Source organism: Cervus elaphus, chromosome 27 (assembly GCF_910594005.1).
Source record: "Cervus elaphus chromosome 27, mCerEla1.1, whole genome shotgun sequence".
Classification (NCBI taxonomy): domain Eukaryota; kingdom Metazoa; phylum Chordata; class Mammalia; order Artiodactyla; family Cervidae; genus Cervus; species Cervus elaphus.
The window spans coordinates 38828350-38854646 of NC_057841.1; the positions used below are offsets into that span (position 1 = coordinate 38828350).

A 26297-nucleotide genomic window follows, 5' to 3' on the forward strand; every position below is an offset into this window, starting at 1 on the left:
CCCCCAATGGAAGAAGAAACTCAAAATATACTTTGCTTTAAATGCCATTTTAAAGAAACTGATAGAACATATGAATAGTGGCTAAAAAGATAAATGGGTACATTCAATGAGAATTTTTATTTCAATTATCCACAAAACAATATAATAATACTTTATAAAAATATTAAGTTTTAGGCTACCATTATTCATTAAAAAAAGTGTTTGTGCTAGAAGGCTGTTTTTACCAACTCCCTTTTTTGGTAAGGAAAACACATTAAGAGGCTGAAGAAAAGCTGTTGGAAAAAAAATCTTCAAATGTACAAACTTGTTTATTTTTCTCAGCAATTTAAAAATACATAAACCATTTAAACTGAATACACGTTAAGTTAGTGTTTTATTTCCTAACTATACAATTGATATATTATAAGGAACTGTTCCATTCAATTAAAACCTAATGAATGCCATCAATTTTTTCTGGCTTATTTTTTGGAAGGAAATTATTAGTACATAAACATAACTTTCTCCTTTTTAAAATGCTTAGAAAAATTGAAATATCATAGTTCACACAAAGCCCTTTAAAAATCTGAAGTCACAGGTTGAGGATGTAAAAGGTAAATGATGACAGCAGTCTTCTTGGGAAAATCCTCGTGGAAGGATTCAATACTATGCAAGTTACGTAAACATGAGAAACCACTGCAAGTTTTAGTACCACAACTACTGCCAACCTGCATGAAGTTCATCTGTCACATTGTAAAATGGTTTGAATCTCAACACAGATACCACAGCACAGAACTGTTTATTTAATGACCAAATCAGGTAAGCGATGATGATTAGTAATGATATTCCTAAAATGCTGGGACTGGATGTGTTGTTATATTTAAAATGTGACTACAAAAGAGAGTGTTTTAAAATGTAAATACCAGACTTTTGTCAGACTCAGTTCCTTTGCTAGACACTTACACCGGTGACGCTGCCATTCAAATTCATATTTTGGGATTTTAATTTTCTTTCTGAGTTAGTCATAAGAGTCAGTATTATTCTGTATGTTTCACTGGTGTACTTTAAATATGCCACAACTGTCACCCTCTTTTCACCAATTATACTGAGTACGTTCTCCTCAAATCAACTAAATTCTAAAAGGGGAAAAATGATCATCATTAAGTATACTTAAAAACGGAATGCAGATTTCAACACGGACTTGAAAACTGGAGTTCTAAAAACGTTCTGCATAGAAGCTGTATCACTGGAATTAGTGGGAAGCCTTAACTTAGCTATTTGAGGCTACAGCACTCATTTAGTGTTTGTGTTAAGAAAGATTAGTTTTATAGTCCTACCTATAACTCTTAAAATCTCAGAAAATAGATTAAGTGAGGAGCTTTGAGTGCCAGCAAAGCCATTTTGTCACTCCTTAACATCAACGTTAAACACAACATCCCACATCTCTATCGGTAAAACTTTCACATTTTCTTTTCTCATATTTCTTTTAAATACATTTTCCTCTCTGTTAGTCTATATTCAGTATGAGCAAAAGTGCATTCAAGTCCCTGATCTAGTGATATTTTCCGTTTGTGGCACCCACCGTTAAGTACATATTAGCAATCTCACAGTACCAGTCTACTTTTCAAAAATGACTGTTAAAAAACGCTGGGTTTATTTTTTTCATGCTATCTAAAGATTAAAAGATTTCCCCTTGGATTGTATGATTTCAATTATATATTGCCTTTAAAAAAAAAAATCAATGCAACCTTACAAAAGATTAGCTCACTTTCTAATTACCTTCATTATTTTAAACTGAGCTATTAAGTAATGATTAAAATGAAAAATGTCTTCTACTTTCCAGTTTTATGAGTATATTGAGTATTAACACAGTGCATTATACTTTCAAATTCCACTGTTGTCATCTAACATTTAATCAAGTTTTAGATGCCGTTTCCTTTTTGCTTCTAAAAACCTGGCCCACTTCCATGCAAACAGAGGCATATATAAAGGTTGCATATTAACTGTTCAACTTAGAAAAAACTTCTAAGAAGAATAAATGCAAGATATTTTTAAAAACTGGAATGGAATTGTTTGGTCCCATGAAAATTCCATAATTCTAGATTTTATTATGGTATAACTGATTTTAATCTCCCAAGTTTTGCCTATACTGATTGATAAATTTCTCTTAATTATGAGTTTGGGGAATAAAAGAAAGGGAGTGATTCATAAGCAGTAGCCTTGCTGCTCTTCATTGTCATGCCATCATTCACATGGTCATCCAAATTTTAACTATACTTTCTTTGGACCCTGAAATCAGCTGGAAAAATTCATCATTGGTACTTTAGAGTTTAACACTTGGAAAAAAAAAAAGTGGTTTTGTGCAACCATGTCTGGAATTCCAGTTTACCATCAAAAACATGCAGGGTGAAGAAGATTTTCTTCTTTTGATTCCTGTACGTCAGTGAGGAAGTCTACACAAGTTTTTTACAATTTTGGCAGATCGGTGCATATAAAATAGGCTTCTTGGATTATAAATTTTCTCCTGGCTGGTACTGTGGCTCTGTAGCAGTGAAATAGTCTTCCAGGAAGGACTGGATATACTCAAACGTTGGTCTTTCGTCAGGGTCCTTCTTCCAGCACAGATTCATCAATTCATGGAGGGACTCCGGGCAGCCCTGGGGGCACGGCATTCTGTACCCTCGCTCCACCTGCTCCAGCACCTCGCGGTTCACCATACCTGACACACGGGGTTCACACGGCAGGAGACGGTGAGAAACAGTGACCCTCAACACCGCGGGCCAAACAACAAACCCCCAACCACTGATTCGAGATAGTCAAGTGAGCTTCTTTACTGAAACGATCCTTTCTGACAGGGAAATAAAGTTTAAATGTCAAAGGACACCAGCAAAAGCTTAGAAAAATGCTAATCTGTTTCAACATATCTAACTTTCTTCATTCCACCTGAAATCTGGTTTTTAGTACTCATGCCTTTCAAAGCCAACCGCGAACTTGGGCTAATGAACAGAGGCAAGACAGTATCTGAAAGCAATTCAGAAGAATGAGTTCTAGTTCTGGTTTTTGCCAAATATACTGATTATGCTACTTTATATCAAGTCACTTCCTTGAAACAGTCTCCTTATCTAATGTCACTGTTTTGACTTTGCTCAAATTTATTACACAGGTCCTTTCTTGTATTCCTATGTAATCCCCAACTATTTTATCAGCAGCTCACCCTGTGTTATCACAGGCTAAGCATACCCTCAGTTACTTGTGGGAGGAAGGGAAGGAGATGACTGAGATATATTTATGCTCATCATCTGAGAAAACAGTAGAGCAAAAAGACCCTTTTTTTGGGAGAAAGCTATGCACACAGAGCCCCATCTCAAGGACTGTGGCTCTCACAGACTGCTCACCATCCAATGCCAAAAAGAGAGAGCAAGGGAGGGAGGGAGGGAAGAAAGAAAACAGACAGATAAAGAGAAAAATAAAGGCCTTTCTCCCATAAACTCCAGTTACATGAAATGCAAGCTCACCTGGATACGGCACTCTGCCCTTTGTTACCAGTTCTGTCTGTAGAATTCCAAATGACCATACATCAGACTTGATTGTAAATCGACCATACAGTGCAGCCTCAGGAGCTGTCCACTTGATTGGAAATTTTGCACCTAAGACAGTATTGACAAGCTTGCTTCAGTAACTGGTTTCTTTCTGTGCACATATGGCAAAAGCAGGGCTCTTTTTTTTGTCAGTATCCCTACTGTACCTGTCATCAGTGTCAAATTCTTCAAAAGTACAAGATCTTCTTTAATACTATTTAAAATTTCCATTAGTAGAAAACACATTTCTTCCCGATAAGATATTCAATCACATAAAAAAAAGCATGGCTGGTGGGGACAGAAAACCATTCAAAAAGGAACAGAGGTAAAAACGCTAATAAGCAGCAACCAAAAACATGGATTATAGGATCTATAACTTTTTAAGTCAGTCCAGCTGCCTGTGCGCTGCAGTCCATGGGGTCGCAAAGAGCTGGACACGACTGAGCGACTGAACTGAACTGAGCTCCTAGTAGTTACAACTGCTGGCTGCCAAGAGCATATTCTGTTGGTTCTAATGTCTACTGGTTTTCAACCATAATCTCCTTTCTATATCATGATATCTCTAGAAAATTTTACTGTACTATCATTTTGAAAAGCCTGTATTAATTTACTCAAATATTTAGTGTCTTAGCACTTTTTATGCACATTATGCTAACTGTTATCAGAGACACAAAAACACAGCCTTTGTGATGCTTATATACTTATAGTGAAAATAAGATTATAGGTGTCTTAAATACTTAAAGTTACTTACTTATATAGATATATAATGTTGTAAAATATAGTTCTTTAGATGTTCTGACAAACAGAAGATCAATTTTCATTAGCATAATCATAAAAGGTTTCATTTAAAAAGTGGTAGCGAAGTTTAGCCTTAAAGACTGGTTAGAATTTTCGTAGGTAAAGACTGAAGAACAGGAAGATATTCTAGCTGGAGGGGACAGCACACAGGTATGGAGATGGAAAAGAAAGCACTGAGCTTCCAGTGCTTAATGTAGTAAAACCTGGATGGTTCTGAGGCTACAAACGTTATATTAAAATGTTTCTTATTTGTTGGCATGCCAAAGGAAGTGTGAAGAGGAGAATACTGCTTGCTGTATTCATAATGCAAACACCACCCACAGTCAGGTTCTTCTCTGGGGGAAAGAGCTATCAGAAAGCCACAGTATTATGTGCTATATATAATTTTATAAACAAAAATCAATGCTTCTATGACTCTATTGAGCAGGTCTAGAGCTGTTTGCTTAATTCTGTACAACCCTGTATGTTCAAAAGAACGGTAAGAAAATCCACTCATTGAAAATGAGGTTACCAGCATTTATTAAACAATCATTTTACCTTGTCTTGCCGTATATTCATTGTCTTCAATTAACCTTGCTAAGCCAAAATCTGCTATTTTGCACACAAGGTTTTCTCCTACAAGAATATTAGCAGCCCGAAGATCTCGATGAATATAGTTCATTCTTTCAATATAGGCCATACCGTCAGCAATCTTGGGAAGAAAAACAAACATATATGGTATGAAGGGAATGATGGAGAGGGCAATTCTGGTTAATGTTAAACCGGATCACTGAAGAAACGTCTCTCGAAAAGAGATGACGGTAATGGGGCATAGTCTAGTAGATGATAGGAAAAACAGAAAACCTTTTAATGGAGCAGGGAGAGAAGGATGAGGAGGAAGACAGGGGTCAGGAAAAGGAGAGGGGAGAAGGGGGGAAGGGGGAGAAAAGAGATGGCACGTGGCCCACAAAGCCTGAAGCATTCACCTGGCCCTTCACAAATGAACAGCCTGCACGCCTCCACCATAAAGGGGCTCAGAGCCTGGAGCTCAGGTGTATGGACGAGGCTTGACATATGCTAAGGTCGCACAGGAGCGGTTTTCTTAGTATAAAGTTTCTCTGAATTGCCAGGTCCTGTGGACATCTGGACACCATTGTGAAGGAGTCTTAGATTCAATGTGTCAACCAAAGCCAATAAAAGACCCCTTGAATACCTACCATATATCTGAATAAAACTTTTAACAGTTCTCAATTATATTTAAAAACAAAAACTCAGAAGAGTAAAACTACCCCATCTTAAACTGTATACCCGCCATCTAAATTCTTGTTTGGGACTATATTAAAAAAGAAATTCAGCATATACTTTATTTTTCTTTATTTAAAGACCAATATGATTAATTACTTTAGGTATATTGGGCCTTCCCTGGTGGCTCAGAAGGTAATGAATCTGCCTGCAATGCAGAAGACCTGAGTTTGATCCTTGGGTTGGGAAGATCCCTTGGAGAAGGAAATGGCTACCCACTCCAGCATTCTTGCCTGCAAAACTCCATGGTCAGAGGAGCCTGGAGGGCTACATTCCATGGGGTCCCAAAGAGTTGGACATGACTGAGCAATTAATACCTTCACTTAGGTATACTACCTTCCCACCTTCTATTCTAGCAGGATCAGTGTGACTCTGGGTTGCTTAGTGTCTGCTGCTCTCCCGCACCCCGCTCCCCGCTTTGTTCAGGTCTTCTGCAGCGTATACTTCAGATTTCTGATATTTTCTTTGGAATAGCAATCATTCATTGTCTTAACATGTATCTGCTTCAGTATACATACATACAGATTTTGTATTTGTGAATGCATATGTTCCTGAAAGGCCACATGATACAGAGCAGCATGGTACTGGGATCACTGACTCTAATACTCCTAAGTCGTGTGAACCCTAGACGCCTGGGTCCTCAGATACCACAGTACCTGTAATATACAGAGATTAGCCTGGATTATCTGTAATGTTCCTCTGAGCTCTAAAACTCCATGATTTCACTATATAAACAACAGTATTCTGAGAAGCCTGGCGGGCTGCGGTCCATAGGGTCACAAAGAGTCGGATAAGACTGAAGAGACTTATCATGCGCAAGCACAGACACACAAGATTAGTTTACATTTTTAATGTGGACTTGCAGTTCAAATGGACACACGGGTGAACACACAAGTACCTGAGCAGCCATGTCAACCAGCTGTGGGAGCTTCAGATACTTTCCATCTCCCTCCTTCAGGAAATCTAATAAGCTCCCTGTAATAGACAGCAAGACATTCATGAACAATAAGCAAATCTAACAAGAGTAAAATGGGCTAATTAGGATATAAAGATGTAATACTGTCTGTTCTTTAAAAAAAAATCTTGACTGTGAAGGGAAGCAAGAGCCAGAGAGAAGCTGGTGAAAAGCGGACGCTGGGACAACAGGAGGGTTTTCTGTTTAAATGAAAGGATGAAGAACATAGTGTAAGAACTGTCCTTAAATAGAGGAAGTGACACCACTTCTTTTGATAATTGCTCAAACAGTACAAAAGCTGCAGAGCCCAGAAACAGCAGCAATCGGGGATTGGAATGTGTCATTTAGACAGCTATTTTTCTTTGCTCTTTAACCAATTACAACAAATCCCCCCTCCCTTAAGTGTTCCTCTTATCCATTCATCGGAGTATTCTAAATGTACCAGTGGGCCTTTAACTTTGTTTTGGTCATGGGTTATTTTGAGAATCTGACAAAAACTACTGACTCTTTGTCTAGAAAAATACACATAAGTATGAAAAAACTGATGGAGAACTTCAGAGGAAGTTTTCTGAACCCTCTGAAGCTCATTCAGAACAGAGAGCAGGTACTTGATAAGTAATTGGAGACCAGTTCAGAGCACTCCTTCAGTTTGCCCCATACACGTCTCTAGCCTTATTTCCAACCAGCTACCTTCTGCACTTTCCACTACCCACGGCTTCACTCCCCATTTCCTAACAGCTCTGCAGAAATACCAGCAGCCCTTCTGTTTACCCATCCACATCCCTCATCATCTTAAAGGACGATACAAGACTTGTCTTTTCTACTTATTTTTCTAATTTTTATTCCAACCTAGATAATCTCTTCCTCAATTTCTATGTTACTCACTGAATGTGTCAAACACCTAGAAATTCATTATGCTTTGGCTTGAACTTATTTGTTCAGAGCAAGCTGTTATTTAGCTTTATAATGAAAATTAACTCATTGGGTTAGGTCTTCTTTCCAAATTCAATGTAAGTTAGTTAGATGGCTTTATTTCTTTGATGCCTTATAATACTAGCAGACTGTTTATATATTAGAAGCATTTAATACATTATTAATGTATTATAATTATTATATATTTATATATAATATAAAAATACATTATATATATTGTTATTATATATTGTATATATTATAATTATAATTTAATTATAATAATATCAATTATTAATAATATCTAGAGTGTCCCACTTCCCTGGTGGCTCAGATGGTAAAGCATCTATCTGCAATGCAGGAGACCTGGGTTCAATCCCTGGATCTGGAAGATCCCCTGGAGAAGGAAATGGCAACCCACTCCAGTACTTTTGTCTGGGAAATCCCATGGACAGAGGAGCCTGGTAGGCTACAGTTCATGGGGTCACAAAGAGTCGGATACGACTGAGCGACTTCGGTTCCAGTTTCAGTGTATCCTGACAATCAAGAAAACACAAGAGGCCATGAGTTCAGTTGGGTTAGAGGGCCAAATTCTAAGTGTGTGAAGAGCAAAATGGGGAACTACCGAGTTTAAAAATGGAAGGGGCGTTTGTGATCCTGCATTCTAAACATCCCATCTAGATATAATCCTAATCTGGCAATCTGACAACACAGACCTCTATCACATTCCCCAACTGAATACTTCTTGAAATCAATACACAAGCTAAATGGCCCGTTAGCTTTATCTCCACAACACTCTTATGCTCTCGATATCCTGATTTAAACTTCCTCCTGGTCCCTTTCCTCCCTTCTCATTCATCCTAATATACTCTGACATAGGATACCTGGTAGTTTCTTTATGCAGAGATTCCTTGTTAAAAATACCATGTGCTCTGATTCATGTTGAAGTTTGACAAAAAACAAAATTCTGTAAAGCAATTATCCTTCAATTAAAAAATAAATATTTAAAAACGCAAAAAAGAAAAAAAAAGGCCATGTGCTTTGGGAGCTTCAGGTAATGTTTTAGCCATCAATTAGTTCAGTTCAGTTGCTCAGTCATGTCCGACTCTTTGCAACACCATGGACTGCAGCAGGCCAGGCTTCCCTGTCCATCACCAACTCCCAGAGCTTATTCAAACTTATGTTTATCAAGTCGGTGATGCCATCCAACCATCTCATCCTCTGTCATCCCCTTCTCTTCTTGCCTTCAATCTTTCCCAGCATCAGGGTCTTTTCAAATGAGACAGTTCTTCACATCAGGGGGCCAAAATATTGGAGTTTCAGCTTCAGCATCAGTCCTGCCAATGAATATTCAGGACTGATTTCCTTTAGGATGGACTGATTGGATCTCCTTGCAGTCCAAGGGACTCTCAAGAGTCTTCTCCAACACCACAGTTCAAAAACAGTTCTCGGGCCCTCAGCTTTCTTTATAGTCCAACTCTCACATCCATACATGATTACTGGAAAAACCAAAGCTTTGACTAGATGGACCTTTGTTGGTAAAGTAATGTCTCTGCTTTTTAATATACTATCTAGGTTGGTCATAGTTTTTCTTCTAAGGAGCAAGCATCTTTTAATTTCAAGGCTGCAGTCATCATCTGCAGTGATTTTGGAGCCCAAGAAAATAAAGTCTGCCATTGTTTCCCCATCTATTTGCCATGAAGTGATGGGACCAGATGCCATGATCTTAGTTTTCTGAATGCTGAGTTTTAAGCCAGTTTTTTCACTTTCATCAAGAGGCTCTTTAGTTCTTCTTCACTTTCTACCATAAGGGTGGTGTCATCTGCATATCTGAGGTTATTGATATTTCTCCTGGCAATCTTGATTCCAGCTTGTGCTTCATCCAGTCCAGCGTTTCTCATGATGTATTCTGCGTATAAGTTAAATAAGCAGGGTGACAATATACAGCCTTGACGCACTCCTTTCCTGATTTGGAAACCAGTCTGTTGTTCCATGTCCAGTTCTAACTGTTGCTTCTTGACCTACATACAGCTTTCTCAGGAGGCAGGTCAGGTGGTCTGGTATTCCCATCTCTTGAAGAATTTTCCAGTTTGTTGTGATCCACACAGTCAAAGGCTTTGGGGTAGTCAATAAAGCAGATGCTTTTCTGGAACTCTCATTTTTTTTGATGATCCAACAGATGTTGGCAATTTGATCTCTGGTTCCTGTGCCTTTTCTAAAACCAGCTTGAACATGTGGAAGTTCACAGTTCACATACTGTTGAAACCTCGCTTGAAGAATTTTGAGCATTACTTTGCTAGCATGCGAGATGAGTGCAATTGTGAGGTAGTTTGAACATTCTTTGGCATTGCCTTTCTTTGGGACTGGAATGAAACCTGACCTTTTCTAGTCCTGAGGCCACTGCTGAGTTTTCCAAATTTGTTGACATACTGAGTGCAGCACTTTCACAGCATCATCTTTTAGGATTTGAAATAGCTCAACTGGAATTCCATCACCTCCACTAGCTTTGTTCGTAGTGATGCTTCCTAAGGCCCACTTGACTTTGAATTCCAGGATGTCTAGCTCTAGGTGAGTGATCACACCACTGTGGTTATCTGGGTCATGAAGATCTTTTTTGTATAGTTCTGTGTATTCTTGCCACCTCTTCTTAATATCTTCTGCTTCTGTTAGGTCCACACCATTTCTGTCCTTTATTGTGCCCATCTTTGCATGAAATGTTCTCTTGGTATCTCTAATATTCTTGAAGAGATCTCTATAGTCTTTCCCATTCTATTATTTTCCTCTATTTCTTTGCACTAATCGCTGAGGAAGGCTTTCTTATCTCTCCGTGCTATTCTTTGGAACTCTCAAGAATGTCAGTTCTTAACTTCTGGTTTTTCTGTTTCTCTTGGGGGAAGTCTCTTTCCGTCAATGTGCAGCCTGTAGTTGGTGCTGTCACCACTAGGTGGCGGTACCTCACTGACCAAGATGGGCATCTGGAGAGCGATGACGCCATCAGAGGCTTTCACTATGGATTAGTGACTCATTAATACTAAAGGGAGGAGATAAAAATTCAAGAGGGTAAAAAGCAGGCCTGTCAGCAAGCATACTTGGTGACTTACCGGTCCTTCTTCCTATGCATCATCAGCAAAGGGGAAAGAGGGAAGAGTGACAACCTTTCTTTCTCCTTTCCCTGCCCTAATCCACACTGTTACTGAAGATCCCACACCTTGGGGTCTGGGGTTTGGAGAAAAAGACACCCTTCAGTTGACAGCAGTGGAAAAGAGAAGTTTCTAGGAGTCCTCAGAGTATCTGAAAACTAGATAAAATTAACTTCCTTAACCTTACCTGATTTCTTCATTTAGTGCTGAAGACACAAATATCGTTCTGACTGCATTGTTTTAAATCAACTAAAGCAAATACTTTTTTTCCTATTCTACTGCCTCTGGTCAAACGGAATGAAGGACTTTACTCTCAAAATAAATTCAGTGCCTTATTTTCCTTTTCAACTCTGTACTATCCTTCAGAATAACTGGGACTAATTACTAAATATTCTGTTAAACAACATGTCAGACTTTCTCTTTTCACATGTCTACATAAAAATCTCCAATTAGAAAATACAATAAAAATCTGTATGCATAAAGACAGAAATGACAAAATTTATTAACACGAATATCCCAGGAGATACTGATGTACACACACCTTTTGACATAAACTCAGTGACGATGTAAATTGGCTCTTCAGAAACAACAGCATATAGTGGGACAAGTTTATCATGTCTTAGTTTTTTCATTATCTGAGCCTCTTGAAGAAAAGCTTCTGGCATCATTGTACCTGGCTTCAGTGTTTTGATTGCTACTTTTGTGGTTCCATTCCACGTTCCTAGAGAAACAACCCACATTTCACTATTTTAACCTATATTTTAAGAGATTTACAACAAACTTCAATGAGCAGCAGTAAGCTTACATATTTCAACATATCATAAATTATGGCCTTTTAATCTATGGCCAAACAATGAAAGAAAACAAAAGTTCAGGCTCCTTACCCATCCATACTTCACCAAAACATCCTTGTCCTAGTTTAACCTCTAGTCGCAAAGATTCTCGCGGGATTTCCCAAGCATCTTTTGCTAGACCTTGAGTCTGGGGTTTCACAGTTGGACACACAGTTGTTAACTTATGGCATAAACCATCGGCATGTTCTAGATAAATGAATAAACTACACTGTAAATGAATAATTTACAAAAACTGAGGTATATATAGTTGTACCAGTGTTTTTAAAAGTTTAAATCATAGGATATAAAAACATGATATTCTATCAGTTTTATTACAAAAGCACAAACACAAAAATGAAATTGCATAAAAGAAACAAAACATACAAGAAGTGAAATATTTTATTAAACACATCTTAAAGTTATTAGTTATTGAATACTTATGTCCCAACTATTGTCCCAAATCAGTACTTCGCAAATATGTATAAATAAAGGAACCTTAGAAAACTTAAGCAACTTTCTCAAGGCCACCCAGTAAATACATGATGGAGATGGGTTTTAAACCCTAGATCTGACTGCCTCCAAAGTTCTGCTTGTGATCACTGTGTTTTATTTCTTCCCCAAAGAGAATGCTACCATTAACAGCTATTTCTAGAATCCACAAGCGTAAGAAGCACAATAAAATCAAGGAAAAACTTCTTTAAAGGACCGATTTTCAAATAAAGGGTGACACAAAAACAGGAAACCCCAAATTTACAATGGTTTGACTTGTGAATCCTGTTTATGCACATTCCATTCCACTCTCAACAAGTAACCACACACATCCACATTCTAACAAGTGCAATTACAACTGATGCTACTGCTTGGTAATGTGCTGAGTCAATGTCAAGACTGATGACTGACTTGATAAGACTCAATTTGCAGCTAGCTGTCACTGAAGAAACTGTCATGGAAACTTCCCCTCTCCTAGTATTAATCACTTAAAGACTTGTGGATGCATTTATATATCAAATTGGAGATTAAATATTTTGAGACAGAAGACTCTAATACTGACTACTATTCAAAGATCAGTGAAGAAACTGTCATGGAAACTTCCCCTCTCCTAGTATTAATCACTTAAAGACTTGTGGATGCATTTATATATCAAATTGGAGATTAAATATTTTGAGACAGAAGACTCTAATACTGACTACTATTCAAAGATCAGTGAAGGACTGAGAAATGTCTACACTTGCTACAGGTTAAGTTTCCATGAAAATAAAATGCACCTTCAGATCACATCTCATTAGAATCACACTTCACCAAGTCTTATGCGGTCCAGCCTATGCTGAGGAAGGCAACCTAACAGGACACATGATAACAGCTTTTCACTAATGTGTTTAGTTTTACCTACTTAGGAAGTATCCCAAAATAAAATTTTGCTTTTTCGTTTACTGTCACATCTATTTGGCACATCATACAGGAGCCCAACTCAGGCAGTAAGTATTTCTGTTCTTCATTTTAAAACTAAAGTACACTGGGCACATTCTGTGTCAGAAGTAGCATGCTAAACCTTAAGAGGCATGAAGACATGGATCTGTCCTCATAAAATGAAACACAAGGAAGTAACTTTTACCGTGAAGTACGCACGTACCTGTGTAGTGTTTTACCAGTTTCTGCAGAGTATCAAACTGTGCTCTGGTTGTGATGTAGTATCCACCGTTGTCAAGCTTCCTAATTTTGTAGTGCTTCACATTGTCACCCCTCACCTCATCCCAGTCCCGAATAGAGAGGGAATAAGCACCTAGAGGGGAAATGGACACTCTTACTGCATCTTCCTTAAAATACTGCCTGAGGAAAATTTTATACTTGTATTAACAATATTCATACCTTTAGTAGTTTCACTCTCTCTTACTAAGAAAATACCTCGCTGATTCCCAGGATTCAGAAGTAATCTTTCAGCATCTTTTCTCCCCATTTTGCCAAAATACCATCTGGGGGAAAGAAAGAGTAGTGTTCTGAGTTAGAAGAGTGTAGGCATCAGAAAAATTAAGCACAGATATTACTAAGAATGGAGTGGGGTAGGGAGGATGACAAAGAATAAAACACAGCTTTAAAATAGAACAAAATGGAAGGTCTTTTTTTAGTAAGAATATTACAAGTATTACTGTCAGAATATATTCTGTCATAGTTTTTTCATGTACTAACTACTCAACAGGTCTTTTAAACTCCATGTGGCAGTCAGAGGAACAGTAAATACAGAAGGAAAGGCAAGCGTGACAGACTGCCTTTTAGACAGTGACAGATGGAAATAGTAACATTGCAGTAGGAAGAGTGAAAGGGCTTCCCTGGTGTCTCAGATGGTAGAGAATCTGACTGCCAATGCAGGAGACCCAGCTTGATCCCTGAAGATTTGATACGATCCCCTGGATTTGATCCCTGGGTTGGGAAAATTCTGTGGAGAAGGGAGTGGCAACCCACTCCAGTATTCTTTCCTGGAGAATCCCATGGACAAAGACTGGTGGGCTAGGTGCTGCAAAAAGTTGGACACGACTGAGCAACTAACACACATAAAGAAAGAGTAAAGGTGGTTCTCTGGCAGCAGTGATCATTTGTATTCAATTTTGTTATTCAATCGCTCAGTCGTGTCCAGCCCTTTGCGACCCCATGGACTGCAGCATGCCAGGCTTCCCTGTCCTTTACTACCTCCAGAGCTTGCTCAAATTCATGTCCACTGAGTCTGTGATGCCATCCAACTACCTCATCCTCTTTCGCCGCCTCCTCCTCCTGACTTCAACCTTTCCCAGTATCAGGGCCTTTTCTAATGAGTCGGCTCTTCACATCAGGTGGCCAAAGTATTGGAGCTTCAGCATCAGTCCTTCCAATGGATATTCAGGGTTCATATCCTCTAGGATTGACTGGTTTGATCTCCTTACTGTCCAAGGGACTCTCAAGGGTCTTCTCCAACACTGCAGCTCAAAAGCATCAATTCTTCAGCACTCAGCCTTCTTTACAGTCCTACTCTTACATCCATACTTGACTACTGGAAAAACCATGGCTTTGACTAAATGAACCTTTGTTGGCAAAGTAATGTCTCTGCTTTTTAATATGCTGTTTAGGGTGGTCATAGCTTTTCTTAAAAGGAGAAAGTGTCTTTTAATTTCATGGCTGCAATCACCATCTGCAGTGATTTTGCCGCCCAAGAAAATAAAGTCTGTCAAGGTTTCCATTGTTTCCCCATCTATTTGCCATGAAGTGATGGGACTGGATGCCATGGTCTTAGTTTTTTGAATGTTGAGTTTTAAGCCAGCTTTTTCATTCTCTTCTTTCACTTTCATCAAGAGGCTCTTTAGTTCTTCACTTTCTGCCATAAGGGTAGTGTCATCTGCATATCTGAGGTTATTGATATTTCTCCTGGCAATCTTGATTCCAGCTTGTACTCAGTCAGATGCAAGTGAATCATACCCAAATTATTAGGGATCCTAGTGTGGGTTTGATTTTGTGAATAAAAATGCAATTTTTGCTGTGGAGGAGCCATAGAATAGTGGAGAAGACAAAAGGACAAAATCGAAAGTAACAAGTGTCAAAGTATAACAGAGTTATGGAGACACATTACACATCACAAATATAAGCAAACAAACATCCATAGAGCACCTACTATGTGCGGGGTGCTGTGTTAACTGCTGTGATATGAAGTATTATTTATGGGTCCCCGGCAAATGTGCTTTGACATGAAGGTACAGGCATGTCTCATCTTACTGTGTCTTGCTCTACGGCACTTTGCAGATGCTGTCTTTGTAAAAGCTGAAAGCTTGTGGCAGCCCCGCTTTGAGCAGCTCTGTCAGGCATTTCTCCACAAGCATCTGCTAACTTTGTGTCACTGTCACATTGTGCTGTCTTGCAATATTCCAAACATTTTTTTCCACATAAGACAGCGAATTTAATTGACAAATGTTGCGTGTGATCTGACTGCTCTATCAACTCTCCATCTCCTCTCTGCATGCCCCCAACTCTCTGAGACACGCAATCCTGAAATCAGGCTTACAATGGTCTCGAAGTGTTCCTTTCTCTGATTGAAAGAACACTCAATCAATGCAGCAAATTTCACTGTTCTTTTAAGAAACTGCCACAGCCACCCCAACCTTCAGCAACTATCACCTAGACCCGTCAACCGCCATGAACACGGAGGCAGGACCCTCCACAAGCAAAGCGATTACGGTTGCTGAAAGCTTACACGATGGTGAACATATTTCAGCAATAAAGTACTTTTAAAGAAGGTATGTACTATTTTCTTTAGACAGAAGCTATTGCACACTTAACAGACTACAGTATAGTGTAACTATAACTTTTATATGCACTGGGAAACCAACTCACTTTACTGTAATATTTACTTTATTGTGGTTGTCTAGAACCAAATCCACAATATTTCCAAATATGCCTGTAATGTCACTGAAGGTGAACTTTATTTTTTTTTTTTTTTTTGAAGGTGAACTTTAAAAGTAGCAAGTTTTAAAAAAAAGTTTTAAAAGTTTTAAAAGTTGCAAGAATCGTATGGAGAACTTCCATTTACCCCCTGCCCAGGGTTCCTGTTAACGCTGCTTTGTCATATTCTCTTTCCCTGTGTACGTGTGTTTGTGTGGCTGTGTGTGTCTTCTGAACCGAACGACGGCTGTACACATGCTGAATCACCGCCCCAACACCCCCGTGTGCGTCTCCTGGGAGACGGAGACTCTCCCGCACCGCTGCGGAGGGGGCGCCGAAGTCCAGGAGTGAGCACCATGACACAGCGACACCAACTGCGGGTAACTTTCTGAAATGAGAGTCTGCGGAACAGAAAAAGGGCTGATGCGATGCTTTTAAAGTGGGGGAAAAAAAAAGACTAGGGACTAGGCATAATGCAGTATTATAAATGCAGCTTCATTTATGATCCTACTGTAAGCAAAAACTATGGCATTAATTATTAATTCTCAAGTAACATCTCCTATTAATACGATACATTAGCTGTATTAAGACTGGCATGTAATTGTGTGTGTGTAAAGTTGTGGCTAAGCAGAATGTACATTAAGACATTTTAAAAATCAAAATAATTAATAAAATATGAAGTGGAGCCATACTCTTCAGCCTGAATGGAATCTGCCGGGGCTACGTAATTGCTTGGGATATAGCCGTTCTTTCCTGTAGCGATTGATCTCGCCTCCCACCAGTCTCCTTCCCTGCAACACACAGAACAACAGTCACCGCAAGGCAGACCGCAGGCCGGGACACAGTCTGCTGCAGTGCCATCCTGTATCTGAAATGGACAAGAGAGGTTACTTCCAGTTTTAATTTATGCATTTGTTTGATCAAGAATTAAACTCAAAGAATAGTATTAAAAAAATAGGTTACATGAATTAAGGAAATAAGGCTAAGCAAAATCACAAATGCGTATTTTTGCTCTGAATCAAAAAACAAAAACCCTGAAAAACAAACCCCTTTGCCCTAAAAAAACCAAAACCCACTTTAATTTTACTTGTGAGATCTCTTTTTTTACATAACTCTTTCAACCTAAGACAATAAACTATACTGAATAAAATAATTTGGGAAGTGAATCTTTCAGATTACTCAGTTTCGAGTAAAGGTTTTCTCCTTTAAAAGCTTTACTGATATAATTTGTATACCATGAGATCCCCCCTTTTAAGATTTTTTGTTTTGCAACCATCACCACCGTCAGTTTCAGAACATTTTCATCACCCACCAAAAGAAACTGTGTACCCATTGAGAGCCACACCCCATCCCAATCCTTCCCCATCATTTCCAACCACTAGTGTGCTTTCTGTTTCTATGGACATGCCCACTGTGGGGGCATTCCACGTAAATGGAACCATACAATATGTGCTCTTTTTGACTGGCTTCATTTACGAAGCATAATTTTTTCAGCATTTATGAGTTTTTTTTAATTGCTAAATGATCTTCTTTTTAACAGTGCAAAAAAGTAATGTTCCTTTTTAGTCATATTAATGGGGAAAAAAGTTCAGATGCCCTAGAACTCTTGTAGCCAAAATATTTAGCAATGAGCGATAATAAAAAATTTAATTCCTGGAACAGTACATATTTACAAGAATGTTATCCATGAATATCCAAATAAGACTAAAATTAACTCAGGACATGAGAAGTACATGTAATTTTTAACATGTAAGCCCTGAACTTTCCCCAAATTAATGGAAAGGAGTGTATATTATCAATCTACAATGAGGAAGACACATGGATTCTGCTGCTGCTGCTGCTAAGTCACTTCAGTCGTGTCTGACTCTGTGCGACCCCATAGATGGCAGCCCACCAGGCTCCCCCGTCCCTGGGATTCTCCAGGCAAGAACACTGGAGTGGGTTGCCATTTCCTTCTCCAATGCATGAAAGTGAAAAGTGAAAGTGAAGTCGCTCAGTCGTGTCCGACTCTTAGCGACCCCATGGACTGCAGCCCACCAGGCTCCTCCGTCCATGGGGTTTTCCAGGCAAGAGTGGGGTGCCAATGCCTTCCCCAGTGGATTCTGCTACTAAAGATTAAATGCATGTTTGGCTTCACCAGAGGATAAGTACTGAAAACACAGTCTACACTGAAATTTTATAAATGCCTGAGGTGAATTTGCTCTCTAAAAAATGAAATGGAAAATCCTTTGGATTTTCAAATGTTTACAAACTCAAGCATTTGCCTTGTAGCTTCCTGCTATTTATTAAGTACATTCAGACATACAAACTGAAAACTCTGACCCTGATAACCGTTCAGTGATTCATTCAGACTTTCACTGACTATCTTTTTAAGTGACAGACCTTATAATAGGCTGTGCCAGCAACAGGGGGAAAGTCCTTAACTTCAGGTAACTGTGGAGGGCAGGGCTTCTCAACCTCAGCATCACTGACGCTCTGGGCTGGATAACTCTGTGTTGTGTGGGACTGTCCTGTGCACTGTCAGATGCTGAGTAACAGCCCTCGCCTCCACCTACCAGACGACACTATCTGCCAGATGCCAGCTGCAGCACCCTGGCTGTAACAACCAAACACGCCTCCACACACTACCGAATGGCCCCTGGGTGATGCGGCCTCTGGCTGAGAACCACAGGTCTAAAAGAATGATAGGCAAGTGACAAACTACAAATCAAAACTGTGGTGGCAGCTATAACTGAGGTCAGCACAGGCTACTACGTGAACACTGAAGAGAGACACCCAATCCAGCAGGAAGTGGGGACTGGGCCAGGCAGGGAAGGCAGAAAGAAAATCAAGGAAGGTTTCCTTGAGAAAGGACACAGGAAAAAATACACTTTGAATGATAGATAGGGTTGGCTAGACAAAGGAAGAAAAATGGAGAGACAAGAAGTCACATTTCAGAAAGAAGAAATCACATGTGTACAGGCACAGAGAAGGGGAGAACGCAGGTGGATCCAGAGCCACAAGTAACGGAGTCTGGCAGGGCAGTGGAGAGGGGAAGGGGAAGAAGCTCGATGAACGATGCCTGCTCTTATTGCTGTTTCATCTTCACAGCAGTGAGCAGTTACTGAAGGACTTTAAAGAAGAAAGACAGGATTGTATTTCATGTTCTCAAACAATAACTGGTAGCAAGTGGGAATAAGGTTGGAAGGAAACATGCCTGGATGCAAAGAGACCATAAATATCTATTTTGAGATGGTACAAAGTGGCCTGCTGTGCCTGCTAATGAAATTATGGGATCTGTTTTTCATAACAAGCATTGAATTTTCTAAGGTGGATCACTAAATGACAGAAAGTCTGAGAGTCACAAAAGGCAAGAGACAGTTTGGGAATGCAGGGGCTCCTCAGCCCTTTTCTTGTTTTTGAGAAAGAGATAAGATCTTTAAACCACCTGGTACTTAGATAAATGGGATCATAGAAATCTCTTTATAAAGGGTTTTTTTTTTTTTTTAAGTAATGTACTCACTTTCATATATTCCCTCAATCCTCATCCTTAAAACTCTGTTTATGGCAGAACCACAGCAACACAATTTGTAGAAGTTGTAACCTTTGACTTGAGCAGTAGTCTTCTGCAATGTGTCTAAAAGAACCAATGTATCATCCAACCCAGTGGGCAGAGGCCCACGCCCCACCACTCTTGTCTCTGAATCATCAACTAGCTCAGTGGTTTCAGCGTAAAGTAGGCTGGCACCGTATTTATCCCTTGTAAAAAACTCATAACACTTACGTATTGTTAATTATTTGAAATCTTTCACCCTTCTTAAATGAAAGGTCTTCTGTAGTTCTAGCTTCATAATCATATAAGGCCACAAATATAGTAACACCACCTATTGGGGAAAGAAGACCAAGGTAAATTACACAGAAAAATTAACAACAGAGAAATTCATTAGTAAAAACATTGCCAATGACAACAAAGAAGGCTTAAGCATAGTTCTCCGCCTAGTCTCCAGAATCAAATTTTAAAACTTGGAGATTTGGGCCACTGAAGTCTTCAAGTTAGTAAGATGATGTCTTAAGGTCTTCCATTAGACTACTATTCTGTACAAATTCTAAAGTTCTACAGAGCCAGAGAAACCTTTTTAATCTTGATTCATACTTGCAACATCTCTAGCTTGAGAAGTGATGTGATGATCGGTGATTTATAGTCACTAAGTTGACTCTTGCAACCCCATGAACTGCAGCCCGCCTGCCAGGCTCCTCTGTCCAGGGGTTTCCCAGGCAAGAACACTGGAATGGGTTGCCATTTTCTTCTCAAGGGGATCTTCCCTACCCAGGGACTGAACTCGAGGGTCCTGCATTGCAGGCAGATATTTACTGCTGAGCCACCAGGGAAGCCCAAGTTCAAATCAGTTTTTTTTTGGCAGAAAAAGCGTTAACAAGTATTATAAACTACTGGCACGGATCATCTCAATTTCTTAAAAATAACAGGTGGACATTCCCATCCTTAACACTAGGATGTATACTTACTGTGTAGCACATCATTTACTGTAGAGCGCAAGGAACTCAGTACACTGACTATATGGGAAGAGAATGTAAAGAGTATGTATAACTGATTCACTTTGCTACACAGCAGAGACTAACAACTCTGTAAATCAACTATACGCCAATAAAAACTAATTTTAAAAGACTAATGATTAACAGTAATAACGAGGTTTTTAATTAAGATTATTTATTATATTTTACGCAGAGATAAAAAACAGCATGTTTTTCTTAGAAAGTAAATGGTATGCCTGATAAGGATTATAAATTCCAAAAATAATCATGTCATATAAATCACTGTATGTCATGCTTGAGAGATTAGCAATTTAAATAATAAAATTATTATCTGCAAGGGGAAGAATAGAATCTCATTTATCTGGCTTTGTTCCTGAGGCCCAACCATGTATTAACTACCTATTTGACATCTCAATGTCTATCAAGCATTTACAACTCATTAGGTACAAAATAAAGGTGTTGATTTTTCTCCTCTAACCTGTATTGCTGAAGTCTTCACTATCTCAGCAAACAGTACCAGCCAATCAGGTACTCAAAGCCAAGTCCATTAACAGCACTGCCAGTTCTAGCCCTTAAGTACCTTATCCATGTCCTTGTCCATTTCAGCGCTTCCATCCTAATCCAAGGATGTTTTTTATGTTATTTCTCACTGGGAGTGTAGTAGCCCAACTCACTCTCTATCTGCTTCCCTATATCCATTCTCCACACAGCTGGCCAGAGGGAGTGTGGGGAATTCAGAGTTAAGGGGAATTCAATAGTGCAAATCCTTTACTGAAATCTCTTCAATAGCTTCCTTCTATCTTTGAATAGAACCCAAACTCCACACTATGGTCTGTGTGTCTGTGAGTCTCTTAGTCGAGTCCAACTCCTTGGGATCCCATGGACTGTAGCCCATCCAGCTCCTCTGGCAAGAATCTCCAGGCAAGAATACTGGAGTGGGTAGCCATTCCCTTCTTCAGGGGATCTTCCTGACTCAGGGATCAAACCCGAGTCTCCTGCACTGCAGGCAGATCTATGAGGTCCTGAGAAATCCTGACTCTTCAAACCCTTATCATGTAATTCCACCCTCTGCCCGTACTAGTCCTCACGCCTGCCAAGGCCACCTGCATTTGTCGTTCTCTCTCCCCAGAAAGCTCTTTTCCTAGCTCTGCACACATTTAGGTAATTTTCATCAACCAGACCTCAGCTCAAACAATTTCATCTCAAGATGGTTTTTCCTTGATCATTTAAAAAGCCTTCACCAATCATTCTGGTTAGCTCCTTCATAGTATTTATGAACTGTTAATCATCCTGTTTAGTTGTTTTTTATAATTATTACCCAACCCTCCTTATAATGTAAACTCCATTAGGGCAGAAACCTTGCTTCTCTTGCTTACAACTCTCTATACTATACTCAACACACAAATACTCATTAGTAAATGAATATCCATGAATGGACTATTTCACATAAACACACTGCTTTAGGTAACATTTAATCATTTTGGATTACTATCTTTCCAGAATGTGTAATACTGAAAATAAACTTATTCTAGTGATGGAGAAATACCATCATGACCATCTATTACTATGTTATTTTACTGTTAAGTGTTTAGAGTTAAGGGGCTGAAGTTGGGACTCTAACTGGCTCTCTGATGTCCACAACTCCTCAACTGAACAGTCTATAGATGAGTGTCTGATATTCTCCAGTCACTACTTTTGTCCTGGAGGTGAGCAGAGGTGAGGGACACATTTATAGTCCAAGCTTGTAGAAGAGATCCTTCTTTTCTCCCCACAAGTTGCTCAGTTTGATGCTGGCAGCTGTTTCCCTAAGTCTAAGGATAAAGAGCATACTCAAGGGCTGCAAGAGGGAGAGACCAAAGAACTCTAGTCCTTGATGACATGAAAAAACTACTGGTTCAAGGAATCCTAGAACCTCCCCTACCTTTAAAACTCAGTTGCACTTTTGTTTGTTACTCAAGGGAAAAGCAACCTAGGAAGAGCTACTTCTCTTTTTAAAGTTTCTGACTACCTTTTTTTAGAGCATTTCTGGCTCCATGAAAGGCTGTCGGCCATCACTTCTGATTCTTCTCTGAAAAGACATTGTAGTGTAATAAAAGTTTTAGAATAGGGCATTAAATCTGTGCCCTCCTGCTTATCATCTATGACTGAAAAAAAAAAATCACTTAACCTGTGAGCCTCAGGATTTTTCTTTTTTTCAATCAGCAGTACCTAACAGAACTGTACTATCATCATGAAATTGCCTTTACCTAACACATCAAATAACTACTATAATACTTTCATAATGGCCAGCACTTTATAATCCTCAGAAGTTGGTAGCATTCTAGAGGGAGGGGGATACATTTTTATTCTTTATATTCCCAATGCCTGCCACACAGTTAGCACCCAGTAATTATTTGAAAAATCAATTAGTGAAGTAATTAATGGTAACTGTGTGTGCCACTCAGTCATGTTCAACTCTGAGATCTCATGGACTGTAGCCTGCCAGGCTCCTCTGTCCACAGAATTCTCCAGGCAAGAATGCTGGAGTGGGTTGCCATTCCCTTCTCCAAGGGATCTTCCTGGGTCTCCCGCATTGCAGGTAGATTCATTACCCGCTGAGCCACCAGGGAAGCCCAATAAATGGTATAAACCAGTACATAATCACCGTCAGATTACTGCCAAATTTCTGAGAATAATATCCATGTAGAGTTTACTTTGTATGTTGAAGATTTTTAATTTTCACATAAACTTATTTTAAACACCCTACCCCTACCCCCTCGTAACTTATTTCTCTTACAGCAGACCAACTTGATATATGTATTGCCCAAGGTCACATTCTCAAACAGACTGTCCTCTAAAGCTCACCTGTTAAACCAGCAGGATATGAACTTGGCACCACTGAAAACGAGGAAGATGCTCCTCCAAAAGGTGTCACCGCCGAGGACCCTCCGAACGGTGTCATGGAGAGGCTGCCGAAATTGACAGATGTGCTCTTTGTGGAGGATGTTGGTGCCACCGCGGTGTGCTCTGCTCCATAATGGCTGACTCCTGTACTGACCGGCTCTGGCGGGTTTTCTGGTCTGTATTTAATGGATGGACTTTTGTTCTCTTTACTTTTAATGCAGCCCATTATCAAGCCTACAAAGGTGATAAGGCAAAGTGTGAGAAGCAGTTAACATAAAGGATACTTCAAAAGAGGCATACTTTTAACAGTTGCCTTTAAAACAGGCGTTTCTCTCCTGCAAAAAAGTAACAATAACAAACAAACCAAAAAATCCTAGGCAGCTAAAAACAGTCTTTCCTCCTCATTTATTTTTATTATAGTTCTGTTAACATATCATTCTAATTATGTCATTCTCCAGCTCAATCACCTTTAATGGCTCAACGACAACATGCCGCAGTGTACTGGGAAAACAGTGGGCTCCGAAGTCAGAAGCCAAAGTCTGAATCCTGGCTTCCTACTTTCTAGTGGAGTGATTTCAGGTATGTTGCTTAACTTTGCTGCAACCTCAGTTCCTTGAAAAACACGAGAACAACTATACCACCTACTTCATAAGATTTTCCATGAGAAGTAAGTGTATTTATCACAACTTCTAGACTATCTCGGGCACACAGTAGGTACTAGCAAATTCTGGCAGTTTTCCTTCTACCTATACCAGCGCTATGTAACAGAAACAGAATCTGAGCCGTATCTATAATTTTAGATTTTCCAGTAAACACATTTAAAAAATAAAAAAGGTCAAATTAATTTTAGTAATATATATTTCAACATGTCATCAGTATGAAAAATGTTAATGAGATTTTTATACTCTTCTTTTGTACTAAATCGTAGAAATCTGGCCTGTATTTTAAACTCACAGTACACCTCAGTTTGGACCAAGCACATCTCAAGTGCTCAACAGCTCTAGGCGGCTAGTGGCCACTCCACTGGACAATGCAGTGCTGTATCTTTTCCCTATTGATGGACACACCCCTAAGGCTTGCCAAATCTGACTATCTTTCCCACTTTACCTCCTATCATTTCCTCACTTATCTTACCCATAAAACAGAAACAGTCTCAGACCTCAGAGTTGGAATGTCTTTAGATCACTATCTTAAAACCAGTATATTCGGAAGACGTGACAGTACAGCTCAGTACAGGAGCATGACTGGGACTGGAAGCTTACATATCTACTGAAAACACTATGAGAGAATGACAAGCTAAATACATGAAAGGCAGCTGCTTCTCAAAGTGTTAGAAGGAATTTAAGGTAAGTTGGTTCATAATGCGGTAGTTGGAAAAGAAAAGCCTTTAAAGCGTAATGTGAAAGTTTCTAGAAACCCTGAAGGAAAAGACGAAGAGATATATGATTAACTTGGGGATGGGGGTGGGGATGGGGGGCAGGTATGGGCACAGAAACTTTTAAGTGAAACTAGAGACATGAGAAGTAGGGAAAATGTCCCTGCACTTGCTCATGCTCTTACCTGCTCTCTCAACACAGGAATGTACCATATAAACATTAGCTGAGGTTCTTAATATAGACAAGGGCTTCCCTTGTGGCTCAGCTGGTAAAGAATCCGCCTGCAATGCGGGAGACCTGCGTTCGATCCCTGCGTTGGGAAAATCTCCTGCAGAAGGGGACGGCTACCCACTCCAGTATTCTGGCCTGGAGAATTCCATGGACTATATATACAGTCAGTCCAGGGGTTGCAAAGAATCGGACACGACTGAGCGACTTTCACACATTCACACAATACAGACAACTCTTACACATGAGAAAATATACATATCCCCTTAGAAAAATCTGAATGCCTATCAAGAGGCAATTCACAAATGAAACATGAAAGGCCAATTAGCATATGAAGACATGTCCAATCACCCCAGTCTTCAAATAAATGCAAATCTCTAAAGGTATCCTTTTTGCTTATCAGATTGGCAAATATTGACTCAATACTCAAGGCTAAGGCATGAATTTTAATCAACAATCAATATATACCCACAAAATACATTAAGCTGCAAAAAATATTTTAAAATCTGTATAGAGGATTTTCAATAGTACCAATATCTGAAGTCTAAATATTAAGAAAATATTTTAATAATGACATAGACTTTAAAAAAACAGCAGTTGTATGATGGAGAAAAAATTATGAAAGCCAGAATGGGTGCTAACTTATTTATTTTTTTTCCCCCAACCTGAGTCATAGAATTTAATCACGTCATTGTTCGCAGCATTCCCTCTCCTTTTCATGTCCGTGGGGGAAACGTGGTCGGGGAGTCTCAAGGGGACGGCTGAGAACTGCCCACGGACAGCACAGCAGAATGGCCCCCATGACCAGGCAGCCCGTGGGCCCATAGAACACTGACTCCACCCCACCCAGCTCCCAAAGCTGCACATGACAATGGGCCAATCCGGGGTCTCCGAGTTCGAGGGAAAGCAGAGGCCATGAGGATAGACAGGGAGAGCAGTCACCAGGGGCGATCAGACCCTGGACCTGCAGCCTGAGGTCCCTGCTGTTGCTGCTGCTGCTGCTAAGTCGCTTCAGTCGTGTCCGACTCTGTGTGACCCCATAGACGGCAGCCCACCAGGCTCCTCCGTCCCTGGGATTCTCCAGGCAAGAACACTGGACTGGGTTGCCATTTCCTTCTCCAAGGCATGCATGCTAAGTCGCTGTAGTCATGTCCGACTCTGTACGACCCCATGGACAGCAGCCCACCAGGCTCCTCTGTCCACAGGATTCTCTAGGCAAGAATACTGGAGTGGGTTGCCATTGCCTTCTCCAGCTAACTTACTTTAAATTGGATAACAAACCAATTGAAATACATCATTTCATAACTGAAGTTACTGCACCCCTCACCCACCCTCATTTCCATTTCCAGCTTTCTTAGTTCCTCATTTTCACATTTTTCTTCACTCAGGATTTCTGTTAAGGTCTTTCC

At 39.7% G+C, this 26297-nt stretch overlaps 1 protein-coding gene across 2 annotated transcripts in view; it reads right to left on the bottom strand.

Moving 5' to 3' along the window:
* Positions 1-98: 98 nt before the first annotated feature.
* Positions 99-26297, bottom strand: part of YES1 (YES proto-oncogene 1, Src family tyrosine kinase) — a 61433-nt gene continuing 35234 nt past the window's right edge. For both annotated transcript variants that reach the window (XM_043889092.1, XM_043889093.1), the window contains exons 2-12: positions 23246-23518; positions 19635-19734; positions 16564-16662; positions 13340-13443; positions 13104-13253; positions 11525-11680; positions 11182-11361; positions 6532-6608; positions 4890-5043; positions 3492-3623; positions 99-2695 (exon numbers count right to left, since the gene is read on the bottom strand). In XM_043889092.1, the coding sequence (XP_043745027.1) occupies positions 2487-2695; positions 3492-3623; positions 4890-5043; positions 6532-6608; positions 11182-11361; positions 11525-11680; positions 13104-13253; positions 13340-13443; positions 16564-16662; positions 19635-19734; positions 23246-23510 (1626 nt within the window). In that variant the 5' untranslated portion in view covers positions 23511-23518 and the 3' untranslated portion in view covers positions 99-2486. The remainder of the gene's footprint in view (positions 2696-3491; positions 3624-4889; positions 5044-6531; positions 6609-11181; positions 11362-11524; positions 11681-13103; positions 13254-13339; positions 13444-16563; positions 16663-19634; positions 19735-23245; positions 23519-26297) is intronic.